Here is an 18869-nt window from a genome sequence, read left to right as displayed (position 1 = left end):
ATTCCCTTTTACAGTTACAGAAACCTCTAAAGCAGGAACAATAGTGGAGTAGTATATATTTATACATAACTATTATCTGAACTAGATATTTTATTTTAAGTTGATTATATGTGATTTAGAGCTAGTAGCTTGCTGTACCATTAAACTACTCTAAATACGAGAAGCACAGAAGAAGAGTCGTTGCCACACTTTGGGTAATTACGAAGGAAAGATCGTGAGTTGCGACTGTCACGAGCACGCGGTTCGAACGCGCGCGGGTGCTGACTTGGCGTTGACCTGTGAAATTCTCTCGCTTCACTCGAGTCTCTTGGCCCTTGCTCGAGGCAGACTCATCGAGCAGCCCAAAGCCCCAAACGACTGCGCGCGAGCGATAGAATGGCGCTGCGCCTCGCTGCCGTACCAGAGAGCGCCGCCGCCGACCTGAGCGCCGCCGCCAATACCCTGCCGTGCATCTCCTACCGCGACTCGATCCGGAGCGTCGCCGCCGTCGTCTCCGGCGGCCGAGGGCCTCTCTTCCAGTCCGAAGATTCCGCCTCCACCTGGTCGTCTTCCTCCTACGCGTCCGACTGCTCCGGCCACTCCTCCGGCGTCTCCGCCGCCGCGGCCGCTGGCTTCAGGGCACTCACGGCGCACGAGCTCAGGGAGGTCGCGCGTCGCATGGTCGCCGACGGCTACGCCCAGCGCATGGTCCAAGCGTTCGACGACGCGGCGACGGTCGAGGTCCTCGAGGGGGAGGTGGTTCTTCGAGCTCGACGTCGACTGGGTCCTCCGAATCCGCGAGGGGCAGGGGTTACGGCAGCTGGAGAAGTCGGCCGCCTCCTCCCCGTCGTCGTCGCCGCTGCAAGATCTGGTGGAGAGTGACAGATTATGTCTTGTTTTTACTATATATTTTTAACATCTATTTTTGAGATAATAGTTGGCTGCCTTAGGATGTAAGGCACTAGTAATTTTTTGAGATAATAGTTGGCTGCCTTAGGATGTAAGGCACTAGTAGTTTTCCTTAGGATATAAGCCACTCCTAATTTTTAGGATGTAAGCCACTAATCTATACCTTATGGTGTAAGCCACTGGCCTATATATATATATCCAACCAGCCATAGTTGATTGAGTGGAGAATAGAAATTAAACTAGCCTCAAAACCTGTGTTCCTTTTGCTAACAATTGGTATCAGAGCAAGGTTTATCTGACTTCCATCGACTCCCCATCCAAAAATGTCTCTCCACTCCATTCGTTCCCCCTCTCTCTCGTCCCATGCCTCAAGCACTTCCAGCGGACGAGGCAGCAGGCGGTCGGCGGCCGACGCTGAGGGCGACGGCGATGCGACTGCTGTTGCGCAGGAGGCGCGAGCGGCTGCGCGGGAAGCGCGCACGACGCATGAGGAAGTGGAGGCACGGCTGCAGGCAGCCACGAGGGCGGCACGTCTCGCGGCGGCAGAAGCTGAAGCAGCACGCACCGCGGAGGCGGCCAGGCAGGCTGCAGCTGTGTTGATAGAAAACACGAGGCCTGGGAGATCTACTTAACTCCGGTGCAGGTCCAAAGCTCGCCTTCGAATGTATGAGCGTGCCAGTTGATTTGATCCTGTAATCAACAAGAAATAGAGACAAAGAATTCGTGGTTAAATCTATAAATGATAGCCGATCGGCTAGGTGCCGATGTCATATATGAATCGATCGGCGGTTATAAATAGAAAGTAAGGAACTAAATCTATTCGATCGGCTGTAGATATTAACGATATATAGTTCTTATATTAATATATACTTAAATCAAGTGATTGGGATAGATCGGTCACCATGCCGAGACAGTATAAATCACTTAGATCGAAATATATATTAATAACAGGATTATATATGTTTATAGCATAGCCGATCAGATAGATCTAGCATGTATCGGCTAATACTCCGATACTACTTTATATAAAGATATCAAAACAAATATAATTTACCAAACAAAAGCTTAATATACTTAAATACAATAAGATCTTGATATAAAGGGCGGATTTAACATGTCATTGAAGCATATAGATCGAATATGGTTAAATCAGATAAGATCGGCTGAAACTCCGATACTACCCTAATCGGCAACCATAGGACATGCTAGAGATTGATATTCTAAGCACGACTTAATAGATCAAACTCAACTGATGCAGCATTAAGTATGAAAAGAAGAACAATATCTAGACAATCAAGCCGCTGGGTGTTTCATAAAGTGGTAGATATCTTATATAATCTAGGACAACGTCGCTATTTAACCTAATCGGCTGCCTTCTATTAACAGATGTTAGCCGATTGTAGGTTAGATGACGATATTGCCAAAGATTATGTAAGATATATGATAACTTGACGAATTATATAGACAAAATTAGAGTGTCATAATGATGGAAGCACTAATCTCGAGAACACAAGTCGTCATAACAAGTTTTACCTCTTGTTGAAGATCGAAACCGATGTAGCTCAACCCGAAAGTAAGAACTCGTCGAAACAAAACTAAAGCAAAAAGGTGGCGATGCGCCAAAATTGTATTGAACATGTGTGTTAAAAATTACATAGGGCTCGGGGTCTATTTATACCCGAGAATTACAAGATATGTCCATACTGGACACGACCGCTATCTCTAACAAACTCTAAGATACCATAAGTCTTTGCAGCAGACTTTTGCCCAAACATATATCTAAGGAAGTTACATAAAACATCCTAATTAATAGATACAATTGCCTTCTCAGGACTCTATCCATGTGCGGCAATCATCTTGAAGCACCTCAATTCAACCCAATGTCATACACCAAATTATACTGTCAGAATCGGCTGCATCGGCTCACCTAGTCCGACTCAGACCCAGCCGATCCTAATCGTAGCCGATTTGGAATTCAGCCGATTATTGCTCTGTTCTCGGATCAATCTCCGCCTTCGACTCCACCTTGATCTAATCTCCTTTTCCGACTGTTGTTGCGCGGGTTGCGCAGGAGGCGCGAGCGGCTGTGCGGGAAGCGCGCGCGGCGCGTGAGGAAGCAGAGGCGCGGCTGCAGGTAGCCACGAGGGCGGCACGTCTCGTGGCAGCAGAAGCTGAAGCAGCACGCACCGCGGAGGCCGCCAGGCAGGCTGCAGCTGCTGCTGCTACTTTGCGAGCTGAGGAGGAGGAGGAGCGACGTGACCTGGAGCTGACAGACGCGGCCCGCGTGCGACGCGACGCGGACCGGGATCGACACATAGGCCGACGTGATCGCGACTTCAGCCCCCATCGCAGAGGATCAGATCTCCACCGCGGTGAGGAGGAGCGGCGCGATCCATGGCGCGATCCTCGAATCAACCGCGCTCTGGAGACCCAGCGACTCCGGGAGCAGGCAGCGGCGATTGAGGCACAACTGGACTTCGACCGGGAGCAGGGTGGACGAGACGTTGGCGCACGGAGCCCTCGCAGGCAGCGCGCCTCCCCTTCCCCGGACCGGCGCCGTGGTCGCCGTGGACGCTCCGGCTCTCCTCCCGTTGTGCAGATCGTCGTCAAGGATGTTGGCGGCGCATGGCCCATGCTCACCAAGACTAACTACGCCGAGTGGGCGATGGTGATGAAGGTGAAGTTGCAGGCGCGCCACATGTGGGACGCGGTTCGATACGGCGACGTCGACTACGGGGAAGATCGGCGGGCGTTGGAGGTGCTCCTTGCTGCTGTTCCGACGGAGATCCAGTCCTCCATCGCGAGCAAGCGGACCGCCAAGGACGCCTAGGACGCCATCGCTTCGGTACGCATTGGCAGCGACCGCGCCCGCAGGTCCACGCTTCAGAAGCTGCGTCAGGATTGGGAGAACCTGGCCTTCAAGCCGGGTTAGGACATCGACTACTTTGTTCTCCGCCTCAACTCCTTGCAACAGCGGTTGGCGCAGCTCGGCGACACCACCATCGATGAGGAGAGAGCCGTGGAGAAGCTCCTTTGCGTCGTCCCCGAGAAGTACACGCAGCTGGCTCTGTCGATCGAGACGCTGCTGGACTTCACCGAGCTCACGAACGAAGAGGTGACAGGTCGCCTCAAGGCCGTCGACAACCGCAAGCAGCTACCTCCCTCAGAGCCGATCACCATTGGTGGCAAGCTTTTCTTCACCAAGGAGAAGTGGCTCGCCCGCCAACAAGAGCGGAAGAAGGGGGAGGCCACAAGCTCTTCGGCTTCGGGATCGTCGAGCAGCCGCAAGCGTCGACCACGCAAGTGGGAGAAGGCGCGTAGTGGCGCTCTTGGCGGCGCCGATGGCGAGCGCAAGGGCAGCCGCAACGACACCTGCCACAACTGCGGGAAGACCGGCCACTGGGCCAAGGACTGCCGGCAGGCGAAGCACGGCGGTCAAGCACACGTCGCTCAAGCGCAGGAGGGTGATGAGGTGGCTCTGTTTTTCGTACACGGAAGCATCGAGCCACACTTCACTCCCACACCGGACGCTACCGCGCCCCTCCACCTCGACGAGCTGTGGGCCCACGTCTTCCTCAGCAACGGATCCTGCGACGACAAGATCGACGGGTGGTGCCTCGACACTGGTGCCACTCACCACATGACCGGGCGACGGGAATTCTTCTCCAAGCTTGACTCCAGTGTTCAAGGCTCCGTCAAGTTTGAGGACGCCTCAGCCGTGGAGATCAAGGGCGTCGGCTCCATCCTCTTCACCACCAAGACCGGCGAGCACCGGCTGCTCACCGGTGTCTACTACATCCCCGCGCTGAGGAACTCCATCATCAGTTTGGGACAACTGGATGAGAACGGCTTGCTCGTGGAGATAGAGGACGGGGTCTTGCGGGTTTGGGATCGCCATCGTCGCCTTCTCGTCAAGGTGAACAGGGGTGCCAACCGCCTCTATGTTCTCCATGTACAGGTGGCGCAGCCCGTGTGCCTTGCAGCCCGCCGCGACGATGATGCATGGCGGTGGCACGAGCGCTTTGGGCACCTCAACTTCGAGGCCTTGAAGCAGCTCAGCAACAAGGAGATGGTGCAGGGCATGCCACGAGTCGAGCACGTGGAGCAGTTTTGCGACACCTGCGTCCTCACCAAGCAGCGGCGACTCCCCTTTCCCCGCCAAGCAAGTTTCTGCGCCAAGGAGAAGTTGGAGCTCGTGCACGGCGACCTCTGCGGTCCCGTGACTCCGGCCACACCTGGAGGCCGGCGCTTCTTCCTGCTGCTCGTCGACGACGTGTCCTGCTACATGTGGGTGGTCCTGCTCGACTCCAAGGCAGTGGCTGCAGACGCCATCAAGCACCATCAAGTTGCTGCGGAGAAGGAGTGCGGCCGCAAGCTTCGGGTGCTACACACCGACAACGGTGGCGAGTTCACGACGGCTGAGTTCGCAGCGTACTGCGCCGACGAGAGGATCCAGCGCCACTTCTCCGCGCCATACACCCCGCAGCAGAACGGCGTTGTGGAGCGCCGCAACCAGACAGTGGTGGCCACTGCCCGCGCCCTCCTCAAGCAAAGAGGGATGCCGGCAATCTACTGGGGGGAGGCGGTGATGACTGCCGTCCATCTCCTCAACCGCTCGCCCACCAAGGCCCTTGATGGCAAGACGTCGTACGAGGCCTGGCACGGGCGCAAGCCGGTGGTGAGCCACCTCCGCGTCTTTGGCTGTCTCGCCTTCGCCAAGGAGCTCAACCACGTCGGCAAGCTCAACGACCGGAGCTCGCCGGGAGTCTTCATCGGCTATGCGGAGGGTGTCAAGGCCTACCGCATCCTCGACCCTTCGACGCAGCACGTCCGCATTTCTCGGGACGTCGTGTTCGACGAAGGGCGAGGTTGGGCTTCGTACAAGGCGGTGGACGACGGCTCGACTTCGACTCTCAGAGACTTCGTCGTCGACTACGTCCACTTTAGGGCAGCCGGGGGAGCTAGCAGCTCATCTTCACCGAGCTCGTCCACCTCGGCACCCGGCTCGCCATCAGCTCCGGCGAGTCCTCTACCACCTACACCACCAGCAACTCCTCCATCACCAGCTACGCCCCGCTCTCCTACACCGGCGCCCACACCACCGGTGGAGTTCGCCACTCCGTTGTCCAACGACGAGGATCGTGTTGATGCGTACCACGACGACGAGCCTCTGCGCTACCGCACCATGGACAACATCTTCGGTGATCAGCCCGTCCCTGGACTGGAGACGCGCGACTTCGAGGCCGAGTTGCACCTGGCGCATGAGGACGGCGAGCCCTGCTCCTTCGCAGAGGCGAATGGAGATGTGGCATGGCGCACTGCGATGCAGCACGAGATGGACGCGGTCGAGCGGAACTGGACGTGGGTGTTGGCAGATCTTCCTGCCAGCCACCGCGCCATCACCCTTAAGTGGGTCTACAAGCTCAAGAAGGATGAGGCCGGGGCGGTGATCAAGCACAAGGCACGTCTAGTGGCGCGCGGCTTCGTTCAGCAGGAGGGAGTCGACTTTGACGACGCCTTCGCGCCCGTTGCGCGAATGGAGTCTGTTCGTCTGCTCCTCGCGCTGGCAGCCCAGGAAGGATGGCGTGTGCACCACATGGATGTCAAGTCCGCCTTCCTCAACGGAGACCTGAAGGAGGAGGTCTACGTCCACCAGCCGCCGGGATTCGTCATCCCCGGCAAGGAGAACAAGGTTCTCCGCCTGCGCAAGGCCCTCTACGGCTTGCGGCAGGCCCTCTACGCCAAGCTGGACTCCACTCTCAAGCAAATGGGGTTCCAGCAGAACTCTCACGAAGCTGCTGTCTACCAGCGGGGCAAGGACGGCAATGCCCTGTTGGTAGGCGTCTACGTCGACGACTTGGTGATCACCGGCACCAAGGAGGCTGAGGTGGAGGCGTTTAAGGAGGAGATGAAGGCGACTTTCCAGATGAGCGATTTGGGCCTTCTCTCTTTCTACCTGGGGATCGAGGTCCACCAGGACAGCTCTGGCATCTCCCTTCGCCAAACCGCCTACGCCAAGTGCATCGTCGAGTTGGGCGGGCTCACCGGCTGCAACCCAGCCTACACTCCCATGGAGGAAAGGTTGAAGCTGAGCCGCGACAGCACGGCTGAGGAGGTCGACGCCACGCAGTACCGGCATATTGTGGGCAGCCTTCGCTACCTCGTCCACACGCGGCCAGACTTGGCATTTGCTGTTGGCTATGTCAGCCGGTTCATGCAGCGACCGACGACAGAGCACCAGCAGGCTGTCACGTCGAGGGCACCACCGACTACGGCTTTCACTACCCGAGGTGTCCCGGTGCGCAGCACTTCATCGGGTACAGCGACAGCGACCTCGCCGGCGACAGCGACACGAGCAAGAGCACCAGTGGCACGCTGTTCTTCCTCGGCAAGTGCCTGATCAGCTGGCAGTCGGTCAAGCAACAAGTGGTGGCCCTGTCTAGTTGCGAGGCAGAGTACATCGCTACCACAACCGCCTCAACTCAAGCTCTCTGGTTGGCTCGGCTGCTGGGTGATCTCTTGGGCAGAAACACTGAAGCAGTGGAGCTCAGGATGGACAGCAAGTCCGCTTTGGCCTTGGCAAAGAATCCCGTCTTCCATGAGCGCAGCAAGCACATCCGCATCAAGTATCATTTCATTCGGAGCTGCTTGGAGGAGGGGAGCATCAAGGCCAGCTACATTAACACCCAGGATCAGCTCGCCGATCTTCTCACCAAGTCCCTTGGGCGGGTCAAGTTCCAGGAGTTTCGCGCCAGGATTGGAATGGTTCAAATTCCCCAAAAGGCGCCACACATGACTTAGGGGGAGAATGACAGATTAAGTCTTGTTTTTACTATATGCTTTTAACATCTATTTTTGGAATAATAGTTGGCTGCCTTAGGATGTAAACCACTAGTAGTTTTCCTTAGGATGTAAGCCACTCCTAGTTTCTTAGGATATAAGCCACTAGCCTATATATATATATATATATATATATATATATATATATATATATATATATATATATCTGTGTGTGTGTGTATGTATCCAACCAGCCATAGTTGATTGAGTGGAGAATAGAAATTAAACTAGCCCCAAAATCTGTGTTCCTTTTGCTAACAACGAGCCGACGCCGTCGCTCGCGCGGTTCGGGGAAGCTTGCGTCGCCAAGATGGTCGGTTTCGTCGACGCCGTCCTCGCCGCTCTCAAGCTTGTCCACGCTCCGCCGCCGGAGAAGCTACACGCCCTGGTCAGCATGTACGGGCACGCCATGGACGCCTCGTCTCTCCTCTGGTCACAGTGCCGCCGCGTGCTGATCACCCACCAAACCACCCAGGCCATCACGTTCGACGCCATGGAGAACGCCCTGTTCAGGAAGGCGACCGAGCTGCACGGCGCCATATCGAGCACCATGGAGGAGACCAAGGCGCTCGTCGAGGCCGCCGCCGACGACGACCCGACGGAGATCGCGCGAGGTAGCGGAGACGACGTGCACACGAGCGCTCGCGTCATGGTGGACTGCGTCGCGTACGCTGGGAACGTACAGGGGATACCTGTACGCCATGATCGACGTACGACGCCATCGGCTACCTGAGGCGTCTCATCAGGAGGAAATCCAAGCTGTGCCAGGGCACGGGCCTGAGGTACATTTTCCTGCTCAACAACTCGCATTTCGTGGCGCAGCAGCTCGAGCCGTTCTCCAACCTACGGTGGATTCGTTGCCAGTGGCGGCTACATCGACGGCTATTTCAGCGCTTCTTGGGCGCCCGTGCTGTCCTGCCTATCGTCGAAGTCTGGCCTCTCTCCCTGGAGCAACAAGTCCTCGCCATTGAGGAAATTCGAGTTGGCGTTCCATGAGACGTACACGGCTCAGAAGCTGTGGAAGGTCCCAAGCCCTGAGCTTAGAGGAAGGCTGCGAAAAACTATCACCGAGAGAGTTGTTTCAGGTTATCGCGAGTACTTGTTGGAGCATCCTGAGCTGAAGAGACTGGTTAGCCGCGGAAACAGCAACACTCCTGCTGACCTGGAGGAGATGCTGGCAGAGCTGTTCGAAGGGTGACAAGTTATGGTCTACAGTAGTTTGCAGCTTCAGAATTGTAAATACTGCTGTGTTGGTTTCATTTTTGTTTCTATTCCATTTTATCTTGTGTTTCACTGTCAAATCTGGGTGCCCTTGTGCAAGATTCCGTAGATATATAGATAATTAGTTGATATGCACAGCTGCAATTACACAAGATTTTTCTTTTTTGCATATCCATTACCTGTGTCTCACAGCCAAAAAAAACACTTGTTCTCCGATACATAGCGTTGGCGATAAGCAACGCCGTCTTTTTCTTACAAAACTTGCAGCTTCTACGATCTCAATAATGGCAGTATGCTTACGAGACAATTAGCTATATATCTATTGAAAAGATTTTATCATTATAGCCATCCTGAACAAAACAGAATGCTACAAACATATTCACGAGAGACACTGCTTTGGAGCCTCTAATCAGCTGGTTTTCTTTTGCCAGTTTCACCGCATGGGTCCCATAAACCAGCTGAGTGCAGCCCAGAACAGCACTTTCTAATATTCGAAGAAGCTTCGATATCTAATTGTTATACCACTGTAAGACTATACAGGTCTATTGATCGATATCTCTTGTCCCAGTAACATCACGAGCGGAAATTTGTTACAAAACTTCTGTCATTTCTTTGCAACCTTGGGAGGTGGCGAAGATGACGATGAAGATGACAAGATAGAAAACATGCTATTATCAGCTCTGTCTTTGCTGAATGCCTTGCGCACATCCTCCTTTAACTCACAGAACCGCATCCTTTTAACATTTTGCTCATCAGAAGTGCCATTTTGGAGGTCGAGTGCATCAGGACTATCGGGCAAATCATCCTCCAGAAATTTGTCGAGCACCTGCGAGCAGTTAGGGAAGTAGCGACGTCCCAGCTCAACTGAAAACAGAAGAAAAAAAATATCATAAGAATGATCATCAAGTTCTGAGGAAAGGGTGCTGAGAGTAAAACAAATTACCAATCAACATTTGAGTAAATAAAAACCCCAACTATTTGTGCTCATTAGGTTCAAAGTATGCAAAATGTGGAAATCACGCCAGTTTTACAAGAGACAGGAATGTTTTTAACATGAACTACAACATCCTCACATAACATTTGACAACTAAATAATTATTTTCCGTGTTCCATTAGCAGTTAAAATTTTAGCCGGGAACTAGCAACGTGCGTGCTGGGGTGATTTTTTTAGTGAGAGATGGTGGAAGAAATGGGGATTTTGAACTACCACGGTATCAACACCACCAACTCAAACATTTAAAGTACGAAGATGAAGGTATTAGCAACATGTGAGAATTTCTGATGGTAATCAGTGACATCTACTCATAAGCTATAATAGTTTGCATATAAAGAATGTGTCATCAGTTCCGACCTGTTTTCATGAGTGCATCCACCCTTGAACGGAGCCTTTTGTTTTGTGTTACTGGTGTCTCGTTCAGATCGACTTCCTTCAATTTTCCAGAAGTGCTAGCTGCAGGAACAATGCCAAATTCTGGTGTGGTGTCTGCTTGTGCAATTTGCATTGCAACCTTTGCTTCTGCAGGAAAAAATAATCTTGCAAATGCAACTGCAAGAGAAAATGCAATGTGTCAGCATGGATTCTCCAGGTGAATGTAGTATGGTTGAAAGCAAACGTGGTAAATGCTAGGATCACTTGTTTATGTAGCATAAATGTATAATTTTTCTCCATCCTGTTTCTGTTCGAGAAAGGTCTGAAACAAGCTGCACCACGAAGTGCTATTCTACCGAGCATGAAAAGAGACTTCACCTCTGTTTTCAAGGTAGAGAAGCTTCATGTGAAGATCGTCAGCCAACAAAGGCGAGGTGACAGAATCTTCCACTGCCATAGGTTTCCTTATCATCTCCCTATCTAATATATCAATACATAATCTGTCTTTGTTTGACTCTTGGCCTTGCTCCATCTTTGTATTGTAGTCTTTCATCCTTGTTAACCTCCGGCAGATACTCATTGCACTCTGGCCATCAGCAGTCAATTGTGATACAGCTGCTCCTTTGTTTAGGAGACACATGATAATAGCTGGCTCTCTCCTCATAGCAGCCAGATGGAGTGCCGTGTATCCACGCGAATTCTTCAAATTCAAGTTGGCAAGTCTCAAGTCTAACAACTCCGAAACAACTTTCGAATCACAGTAAGCAGCAGCATAGTGCAATGCATTGGCATCATCCAAGGTGATCTCAGATTCGTTAAGAAGCAACTTCACAAGCTCAACATCATCAGAATCCAGTGCCCTGTGGATTCTTCTGACCCTTTTCTCATGTACAGGGTCTGAAATGACGGTGTCACCCTCATTTGGCTGAGATTTTTGGCGAATCTCTTTTATCTGAACAGCAACTTCTGGAGGAAGTTCCTTATCCAACGATACATTATCAAGATTTGATCTTGCAATTCTCCGAATACATTTTTCAAGCACTGGAGTCAGCTCTGAATGAAAAGCAACTTGCAGAATTGGAAGAACATCTTCTACTAGAGTCTTATCGACGAAGTTAAGAAGCCGTCGCTGTGGTAGAAGAAGACCGTATTAACCCAGATTAAACAACAGGTCATAAAAATATAAGCTAAAAGACTTTGGGTTATTGGACATGTAGTGGATTCATAAACCGTTGAACTATATAAGCTGAGACAACCAAGCTAATTAGTCCACTAACCAATCTGGAGCACACTGATACACATCACCAGGACCAGGACTGCATCCTAGCTCCTCTAATCGAACCCAATATAGATTTAGCAAGTTTCTTTCAACTTAAAAAAGGTATAACACAATCTAGTTAGAAGATCTGAAGTGGGGACTTGAGAGCAATGTTTACAAGCTATCAAGCTTATGTAACACAGCCTATGTGCTTGAACGACTTCCAGAATCCAGACTCAAGACATCGTGCAGCTTGAAGTTATTCGCATGCAAAAATTGGTTGAAAATATGTTTACACCATCAAATACAGATTGCATAAAAATATAATCGGTGACAGAACAGTTTCTAGTTCTGCAGCTACCGTTTTTGGTATCCTAACAAGCACAAGAAGAGCATCCTTTTGTATCTCACCTGGAACAGCGAGATGAGCTCGGTGATCTTGAACGCCCACGCCGCGTACATTTGCTCGACGTTGAACCTGATCGCCGGCGGGCACGAGTCGTGCGGGCACATGGGGTCGGCGCAGGACACCACGTCATCCGGCGCCGGCCGGAGCTTGCCCGTGTACAGGTAACCCAGCAGCGACAGGAAGGCATCGCGCCCCACGCGGCCTCCCGGCACGAGCTCCTCCATCTTGTACCGCGGCCTCCCCCCAGTCCTCTCCCCTCCCCCACCACCGCCGCCGCCGCCGCCGCCGGCAGCCCCATCGCCGCCGCGGCCGCGCGCCGCGAAGAGGTTGTAGAAGAAGGTGCTGCGGGCGGCGAGGATGCAGCGGTGGACTGGCACGGGCGGGCCACCGTCGGCCACGTCGACGTCGGCGTCGCTGCAGTCGAGGTCGGAATCGAGGAGGAGCCGCTCGAGGTTAGCGCTAAGCCGATTCAGGCTCACCACCTCCACGCTACTACTCCCTCCTCCTCCTCCTCCTCCTCCGCCGCCGCCGCCCTCCCCGGCGGCAACCGGCGCCGCCTGCGCCGCCACCGCCCCTGCCCCCGGCGGCGCAAGAGAGACCGAGCACGGGCTAGACCCGTTCGAGAGGTACGAGGACGACGACGCGATGGTGATGGACGACGAGGGCTCCATGGCTATTACCACCACCGCGCTACGCGCCGGCATCTCACTGCTACTAATACCACCACCACCACTACTACTCGTGCCGGATCACCATGGCGGGTTCGGGGAATCCAAAGGCTCCCCCACTTTCCGGCGCCTCCCGGGCCAAACCACCCAATTCCGGCGCTCCCCCCTCTGCTCGTCTCCACGCAGATCCGCGTCGGCAAACAAGCTCCCCAAACCAAAGTACCAAACACTTTCGACCCCCCGCCTGTTTGGGAAACGGATCTCGGAGAGAGGGGGAGAGAGAGAGAGAGAGAAAAAGAAATCCTTTTCTTTCCTCGCGAGCGGCCGGAGTGGAGGGAATTATTTGGAAATTGGAAGCGACTGCGACCTGGTGGTGGTAGGGGAGAAGAACAGTGGGGGTCAAACGGAATCGCGGGGAGGCAGTTGCGAGGAAACCAGGGGCTTTGGCTCGCGGCGAGGGATGAGAGGAGGAGGAGGAGGAAAAAAAAATGGGAGGAAGACGACGAGGACGAAGGGGGGAAATCGGAGGGAGGAGGAGACCGATGGATTTGTTCTGTCTGTCCTCTCCTCGGTGCTATTCATTTCTTTTTCCTTTTCTTCTGTTGGGATCGAGTTGGAAAAGAATTCTTCATCTGGGACCTTTTAAAAATGGTTTTTTAGTTTCTTTTTCATACTGGTGGTATATAATTTAGTGAGTTGTCTAGGAGGATTTTGATGGGTAGGGTCAGGTGTGGGGAGGCGAGGATCTTTTTGTTGTTGCCGTCCTCTCTCGTGCCTTTGGGAAATAGTATGAGTAAAATACATGTGAAATATAAATTAGAGTGTGTTTGAGGCTACGAAGATGATGTCAGCACACACGTAAAATACAAAAACTATTAACATATGAGTTTATATTATTATAAACTTGAAAGTATTTTTATTTTATATTTTAAAGCAATTTTTATACATAAAATGTTTTTAAGAAACACATCGTTAAGCTGTTTTAAAAACATGTTAAAAAAACATAGGTAAAATATGTATCTTAATAAAAAATATATACTGTAAGTAAAAAACTTAAAAACTAGTAATTTTTAAAGGAAAAGGTATACTTTATTTTAAACTCACACTATTCATAAAAGAATATTATTGATATTGTTTAAGATAATCAAAGATGAGGAAGAGAAGGGAGTACAACTGGGTTTGAAGGTTAAAACGAAAAAAAATACTATTAAAGATCTAATGGACATCTACTTAGAAAATAGTCTCTGTGAAACAAATCTTTTAGGTGCGGAGAGAGTACATACATCGCTACACAAACGGCAAGTCTATTTCTATTTAGTGTTTGTGATTTTAGTCAATCTAGATCCAATAGTAGGGTTATTTGTCAACCAGTATTAGACTCTTTTCTATGAGTATGTGGTACAATAGAGAGTCTACAAAAATTCCATTCATGTGCTGTACACTCACAGCATCAAGTAATTTAAACGTGCTGTAAAAAGCCCTCAAAATGTGCAAGTTCAGATATTCCTATGCACCTAGTATTAGATATTTTATTGAGCGAAAATAGCTTAAATTTTTCCAGTAGCACTACTGTTCAGATCAGTCAGCATCCAACACATCTCCTTCATTTCTTTTTGCCATACACATCACCTCACCCCCCGGTCACCCCACCGGGAGTCTGTACCCTTCCTTGCCGTGCACTGCGGCCGTCCACATCTCTCTCTCTCTCTCTCTATCTCTCTCTCGTCTCGCCGCTATGCCGTGGCATCGCCTCTCTTCACACGCCTTTCCTGTGGCGTTCCACCATACCTCTGGGAGCTAATGATGTTGGGCTGATCCATTGATCGAACACCACAAAACTGACTAGAGATCTAAGGCATTCACCGCTACTAGCCTGCACCACCTTGTCTCGGCATTACCGGTCATTTTCGTCGAATTAAACACGATCTTGTTGTTGAAAGATCACGAACATGAGGTGACCCTAACAAATTACTAGTAACACATCCGTTATAATAAAAAAAAAGTACAGTGTACGGACGGTTCTTGTAAGGTGTGTCATCCAGATTCTTAAGCTCTCAAGATATATATTCAAGTTCCAGAAATTGTCCTAGTGTGTCATCTAGATCTCAAATCGCCACACCCTCTTCAAGATCCTACGTGACGTTGATGTGGCATGCCACACAAATATGACGTGGTGTTATTTTGACTGACAAATGGGACACATTTATTTTTTTTTTCTTTTTCTTTTTTTCTTCTCTTTTTCCCCTTTATTCTCCTTTCTCTGTGACCCGAGCAGAAGAAAGTAAAAAAAGAAGAATGAGAAGAAAACGGAAAAGAAAAAGAAAAATAAAAGAAGGAAAAAAAATAAAAGGACACGTCACGTCCATGTGGCACACCACATCAGCGCCATGTAGGATCTAAAGGGGATGTGTCAATTTGGGACTTAGATGATACATTTTGACAAGTTCTGAGACCATTTTCAGAGTTTAGGGACCTATATGACACAACCCTATAAGATTAAGAACCGCTAATACACTTTACTCTAAAATAAAAGGTATAGTAACTTTTGGTCATACTTTTAGACCAGTAAAATCATTTTCTTCGTGATAAGTATGATAGCATAAGGGCAGTCCCAACTCATAGTGTCCATAAGCAGTGTCTATGGTGCCATGTCAATAAGACATCACAATAGAAACTACACTTCACAACCCATGATTTGTTAAAGTGGGCCATTAATAAATACACCATCTCTCTTCTCTACCAATCATATTTATTCTTCATCTATTATGAAGACAATATTCTCTCCCAATGCAAAACTTGATAGTGTCTAGTGCATAGGTTCTCGTGTTGAAGCTGTGTTTTGCATGAGACCCAGTTTCTTCATCTCTTCACTCTCTCTCTTAATTAATATGGTACCACATAAGTTAAAAGTCCTACATGGCAATGTAGTTAATGCTATAAGTACTATCCTAAATAGAGAGTTGGGACTTCCCTAATTCCTATTAGACCAAACAAGTGAGAAATTTATTGGTCTAGATTTGAGTCTATCCTGCCAGAAGAGCGGTAACAAGGTTGCGTTTAAATGAGGGGTTAGCTTATACTTATCCGTAAGATAAATCATTATTGAACGACTACTTATCTATTAACTATTACAAATTTAAATAATAATGTTATCATTTTAAAATAATTTTTTGTATAAATAGTTTTTTTGAAAAAATAACCGTTCAACAATTTGGTAGCGTGTTTAGGTTGAATAAGAAAGTAGTTCAATCCAAACGTTAATGTTGTCATGTTGATCTTGTGCTCGAAGAAAATAACAGTACTCCATCTATTCTAAAATATAATAATTTGTAACCATCAATTTGAACAAAAGTAAAAATTTTAAAATATAGCAGCTTAAAAAATAAAATAATTATGCTCCTTCATATTTGTAGTTAAAATTACTATATATTTTAGAATCGGTGTAATAGCATGGATTGTCAGGATTAGTTTTACTGTTCCTTGTGGTTATCCTCATAGAAAGCGGCCGGACAGATGGTTATCGCGACGTGACATGTACGGTGAGAGGCTCACGCCATCACGTCGTGCCCTGGCCAAGAGAGGCAAACCCCCAGCGTTATCCTCTCCTACTACTCCTTCCGTCTCGTAATAGATGACATTTTTGATTTTTTATTTATAACGTTTGACCATTCATTTTATTTAAAAAATTAGTGCAAATATAAAAAAAGATAAGTCATATGTAAAATACTTTTGATAATAAAGCAAATGATAAACAAAATAAATAATAATTCTAAAATTTTTTAAATAAGACGAATGATCAAACATTGACAAATAAAAACTTAAAAAGACGAGTAATATGGGACGGAGGTCTCCAAAGCACAGGTGGCGGGGCAGCGCAGGGCAGAGGCCGCAGGCGCGTGTGTGTACTGTGGATAGGCCGTCGAAATCACCACCTCCTCCTCTCCTCCTCCCAGGCTCCAGCTCGCTCGGTCGGCTTCCCCGTCTTTGCGCATGCCGAGCCGATATGTCCCGTAGGTACACGATACAGAAGTTGCCGTAACACACACACCGCGTGCAACGCAAACGGCGCAGGCAAAAAGGAAAATCCGTGGTCGCGGGACGCGGAGACGCAACCGCGATGCGCCGCGATCTCCCCAAGGTTTTTTTCTTTTGCTCGGCAACTCGGTGCATCTTGTTGCCTGGCCGGCCGCAGCAGCTGCTGCTGCGCTGCGCGCGACTGTTTTTTTAGCGGAAAGATGGCATCGGCCCGGTTTTTTTAGTACGTAGGAGTACTGTATTGTACTCCCTCCATCCCATAATATAATAATATAAGGGATTTTGAGTTGTTGTTTGTATTGTTTGACCACTCGTCTTATTCAAAAAAAATTTGTGTAAATATAAAAAACAAAAAATTGTGCTTAAAGTGCTTTGGATAATAAAGTAAGTCAAAAAAATAAATAATAATTTCAAAAAAAATTTAAATAAGACGAGTGATCAAATAATGTAAAAAAACTTAAAATCTCTTCTATTATGGAGTATTCTTTCTAGTCGTACGAAACGAGGGCGTCGGCGAGGGAGGCGGTGGTGGTGGTGGGGCCCGCGTGAACGGGTGAGGTCGCGCGGGTGACGTGAGGCGCGCGGAGGTAGGCATCGCTGACGCGGACTCACCCCGCGTCACCGACCGCTCACCCCCCCCCGTACTACTGACCCCACCACACCCCTTCCCCCCTCCGCTCAATCATGCACCCCGCGATCCTCTGCGCTGCCCTGCTCGTGTGGCTCACCACCGCTCACCTCCCCTCTCCACGCCCCTACCCTACTCTGTCCACCGAAAATGCGAAAATCCATGCGAGCCTCGATCGTGTCGTGTGGTCGTGTTGGTGTGGTAGACCAGTTCGCTTCGCGAGGTGAGGTTAACCTGGCACGGTCAAAAGGAGAGTTAATTAAAAGGCACGGGGGGTGCGGGCGCCGTGCGCCGCCGTTGCGCGCGATCGCGTCCATACCTGACGAGAGTTTGGAGACGCTACGGCCTACTACTCCCCCGTTTCATAAAATAAGAGATTTTAATTTTTTATTTATATTATTTAACCACTTATCTTATTTAAAAAATTTGTGTAAATATAAAAAACAAAAAAATTGTGATTAAAATACTTTAGATAATAAAGTAAGTCAAGAAAAAGTAAATAATAATTTTAAATTTTTTTAATAAGATGAGTGGTTAAACAGTGTAAATAAAAATTTAAAATCTCTTATATTATAAGACGGAAGAAGTAGTAACTACGGGTGATGGTTAGATCTTGTGAAAATTGCAGGAATACGTAGTTTAGTCGTGGGGTGTTAATAAACTAATGCGGTCATGGCAAAGTTGACCAGGACTCCCCGACCTTTAAAGTCGTTAAGACTTGGGGACTAATATAAAACACTCCTGAGATGGGATCGACAGCTCTCCCCCACCGGAGCATTTTTAGCAAAATATGCTTACGCTTGCGAATGGCGAAAGCATCAACCTTTCTTTGCGTCCTCAAAAGAGAGAGAACTTCTTTGCGATTAAAAAAAGCAGCAGCTATTTTAGAACGTAGTAACGGAAACACGATGTACTGTACTGTACTATTTTATTTGATTGATTGATTGTTGACTCGGCTATACGTGGTGTGAATATAACTTTGCTAACGCCATGATCCCAGCTCAGCATGCTCATAAATTTATCACGGCCGATGTCAGCAATGAGCTATATCGAAACCTGAATCACAATGTAAGGAAGTAATCTATTGGTCTATGACGTTTTCACTTGAGCACCCGGGCTTGTTCCCTTCATTGTCCCTAATAAACCTAAGGGCTCCTTGGTTGCTCCTAATTAACGTAAGGACTACTAATTTATTGCAATAGCCTATTAGTACCACGATGTTTATCGCAATGGTTGCCATAAAATTTAATTTTGTTGCATTAGTTCTATATTACAACGAATTTAAGAGTCCTAAGATATTATACACAATTGTACTACTCTGTTAAAATCAGTACTACTCTTATTGTAGATTACTTGTCATTCTAATATTCATATTTTGTATCGAAATGCTTCACTCTCACATTTCGATACAAAATGCTTCACTCTCACATTTCAAATGAGTTTTAGAGGTGGCATTCCATCTCTACTCTGTTTGTCAATGCAGGCAACTACTGCTACTTTAGGAAACATTTGGGATATAGTTAATGAGGGTAACCTTGTTATTAGAGACATCT

The 18869-nt window shown here is 48.9% G+C and overlaps 2 protein-coding genes across 2 annotated transcripts; one reads left to right on the top strand and one right to left on the bottom strand.

The window, feature by feature from the left end:
- The first annotated feature begins 325 nt into the window (after window positions 1–325).
- LOC4325504 (uncharacterized) lies at window positions 326–1148 on the top strand. Its single transcript, XM_015780300.3, has one exon. The coding sequence runs from the start codon at window positions 376–378 to the stop codon at window positions 859–861; it is 486 nt and encodes a 161-aa protein (XP_015635786.1). The 5' UTR covers window positions 326–375; the 3' UTR covers window positions 862–1148.
- A 7945-nt stretch (window positions 1149–9093) lies between these two features.
- LOC4325503 (BTB/POZ domain and ankyrin repeat-containing protein NPR2-like) lies at window positions 9094–12714 on the bottom strand. Its single transcript, NM_001397722.1, has 4 exons — window positions 11988–12714; window positions 10697–11447; window positions 10301–10495; window positions 9094–9813 (listed from the first exon to the last, which is right to left on the bottom strand). The coding sequence occupies exons 1-4, from the start codon at window positions 12687–12689 to the stop codon at window positions 9554–9556; spliced, it is 1908 nt and encodes a 635-aa protein (NP_001384651.1). The 5' UTR covers window positions 12690–12714; the 3' UTR covers window positions 9094–9553.
- Window positions 12715–18869: the final 6155 nt, after the last annotated feature.

The sequence above is a fragment of the Oryza sativa genome, chromosome 1 (genome assembly GCF_034140825.1).
Source record: "Oryza sativa Japonica Group chromosome 1, ASM3414082v1".
NCBI lineage: Eukaryota > Viridiplantae > Streptophyta > Magnoliopsida > Poales > Poaceae > Oryza > Oryza sativa.
Note: the sequence above shows the minus strand (reverse complement) of the source record. Positions and strands in the feature narration are given on the sequence as shown.

Bases quoted from the DNA above. Each gene is read 5' to 3' on its own strand.
- LOC4325504 (XM_015780300.3), top strand. From the start codon at position 376: ATGGCGCTGCGCCTCGCTGCCGTACCAGAGAGCGCCGCCGCCGACCTG.
- LOC4325503 (NM_001397722.1), bottom strand. From the start codon at position 12,689: ATGCCGGCGCGTAGCGCGGTGGTGGTAATAGCCATGGAGCCCTCGTCG. The intron at 10,496-10,696 runs GTGAAGTCTCTT...TTTCTCTTGCAG, and splicing joins TCTCTACCTTGAAAACAGAG to TTGCATTTGCAAGATTATTT. The intron at 9,814-10,300 runs GTCGGAACTGAT...TTCTGTTTTCAG, and splicing joins GGATGCACTCATGAAAACAG to TTGAGCTGGGACGTCGCTAC.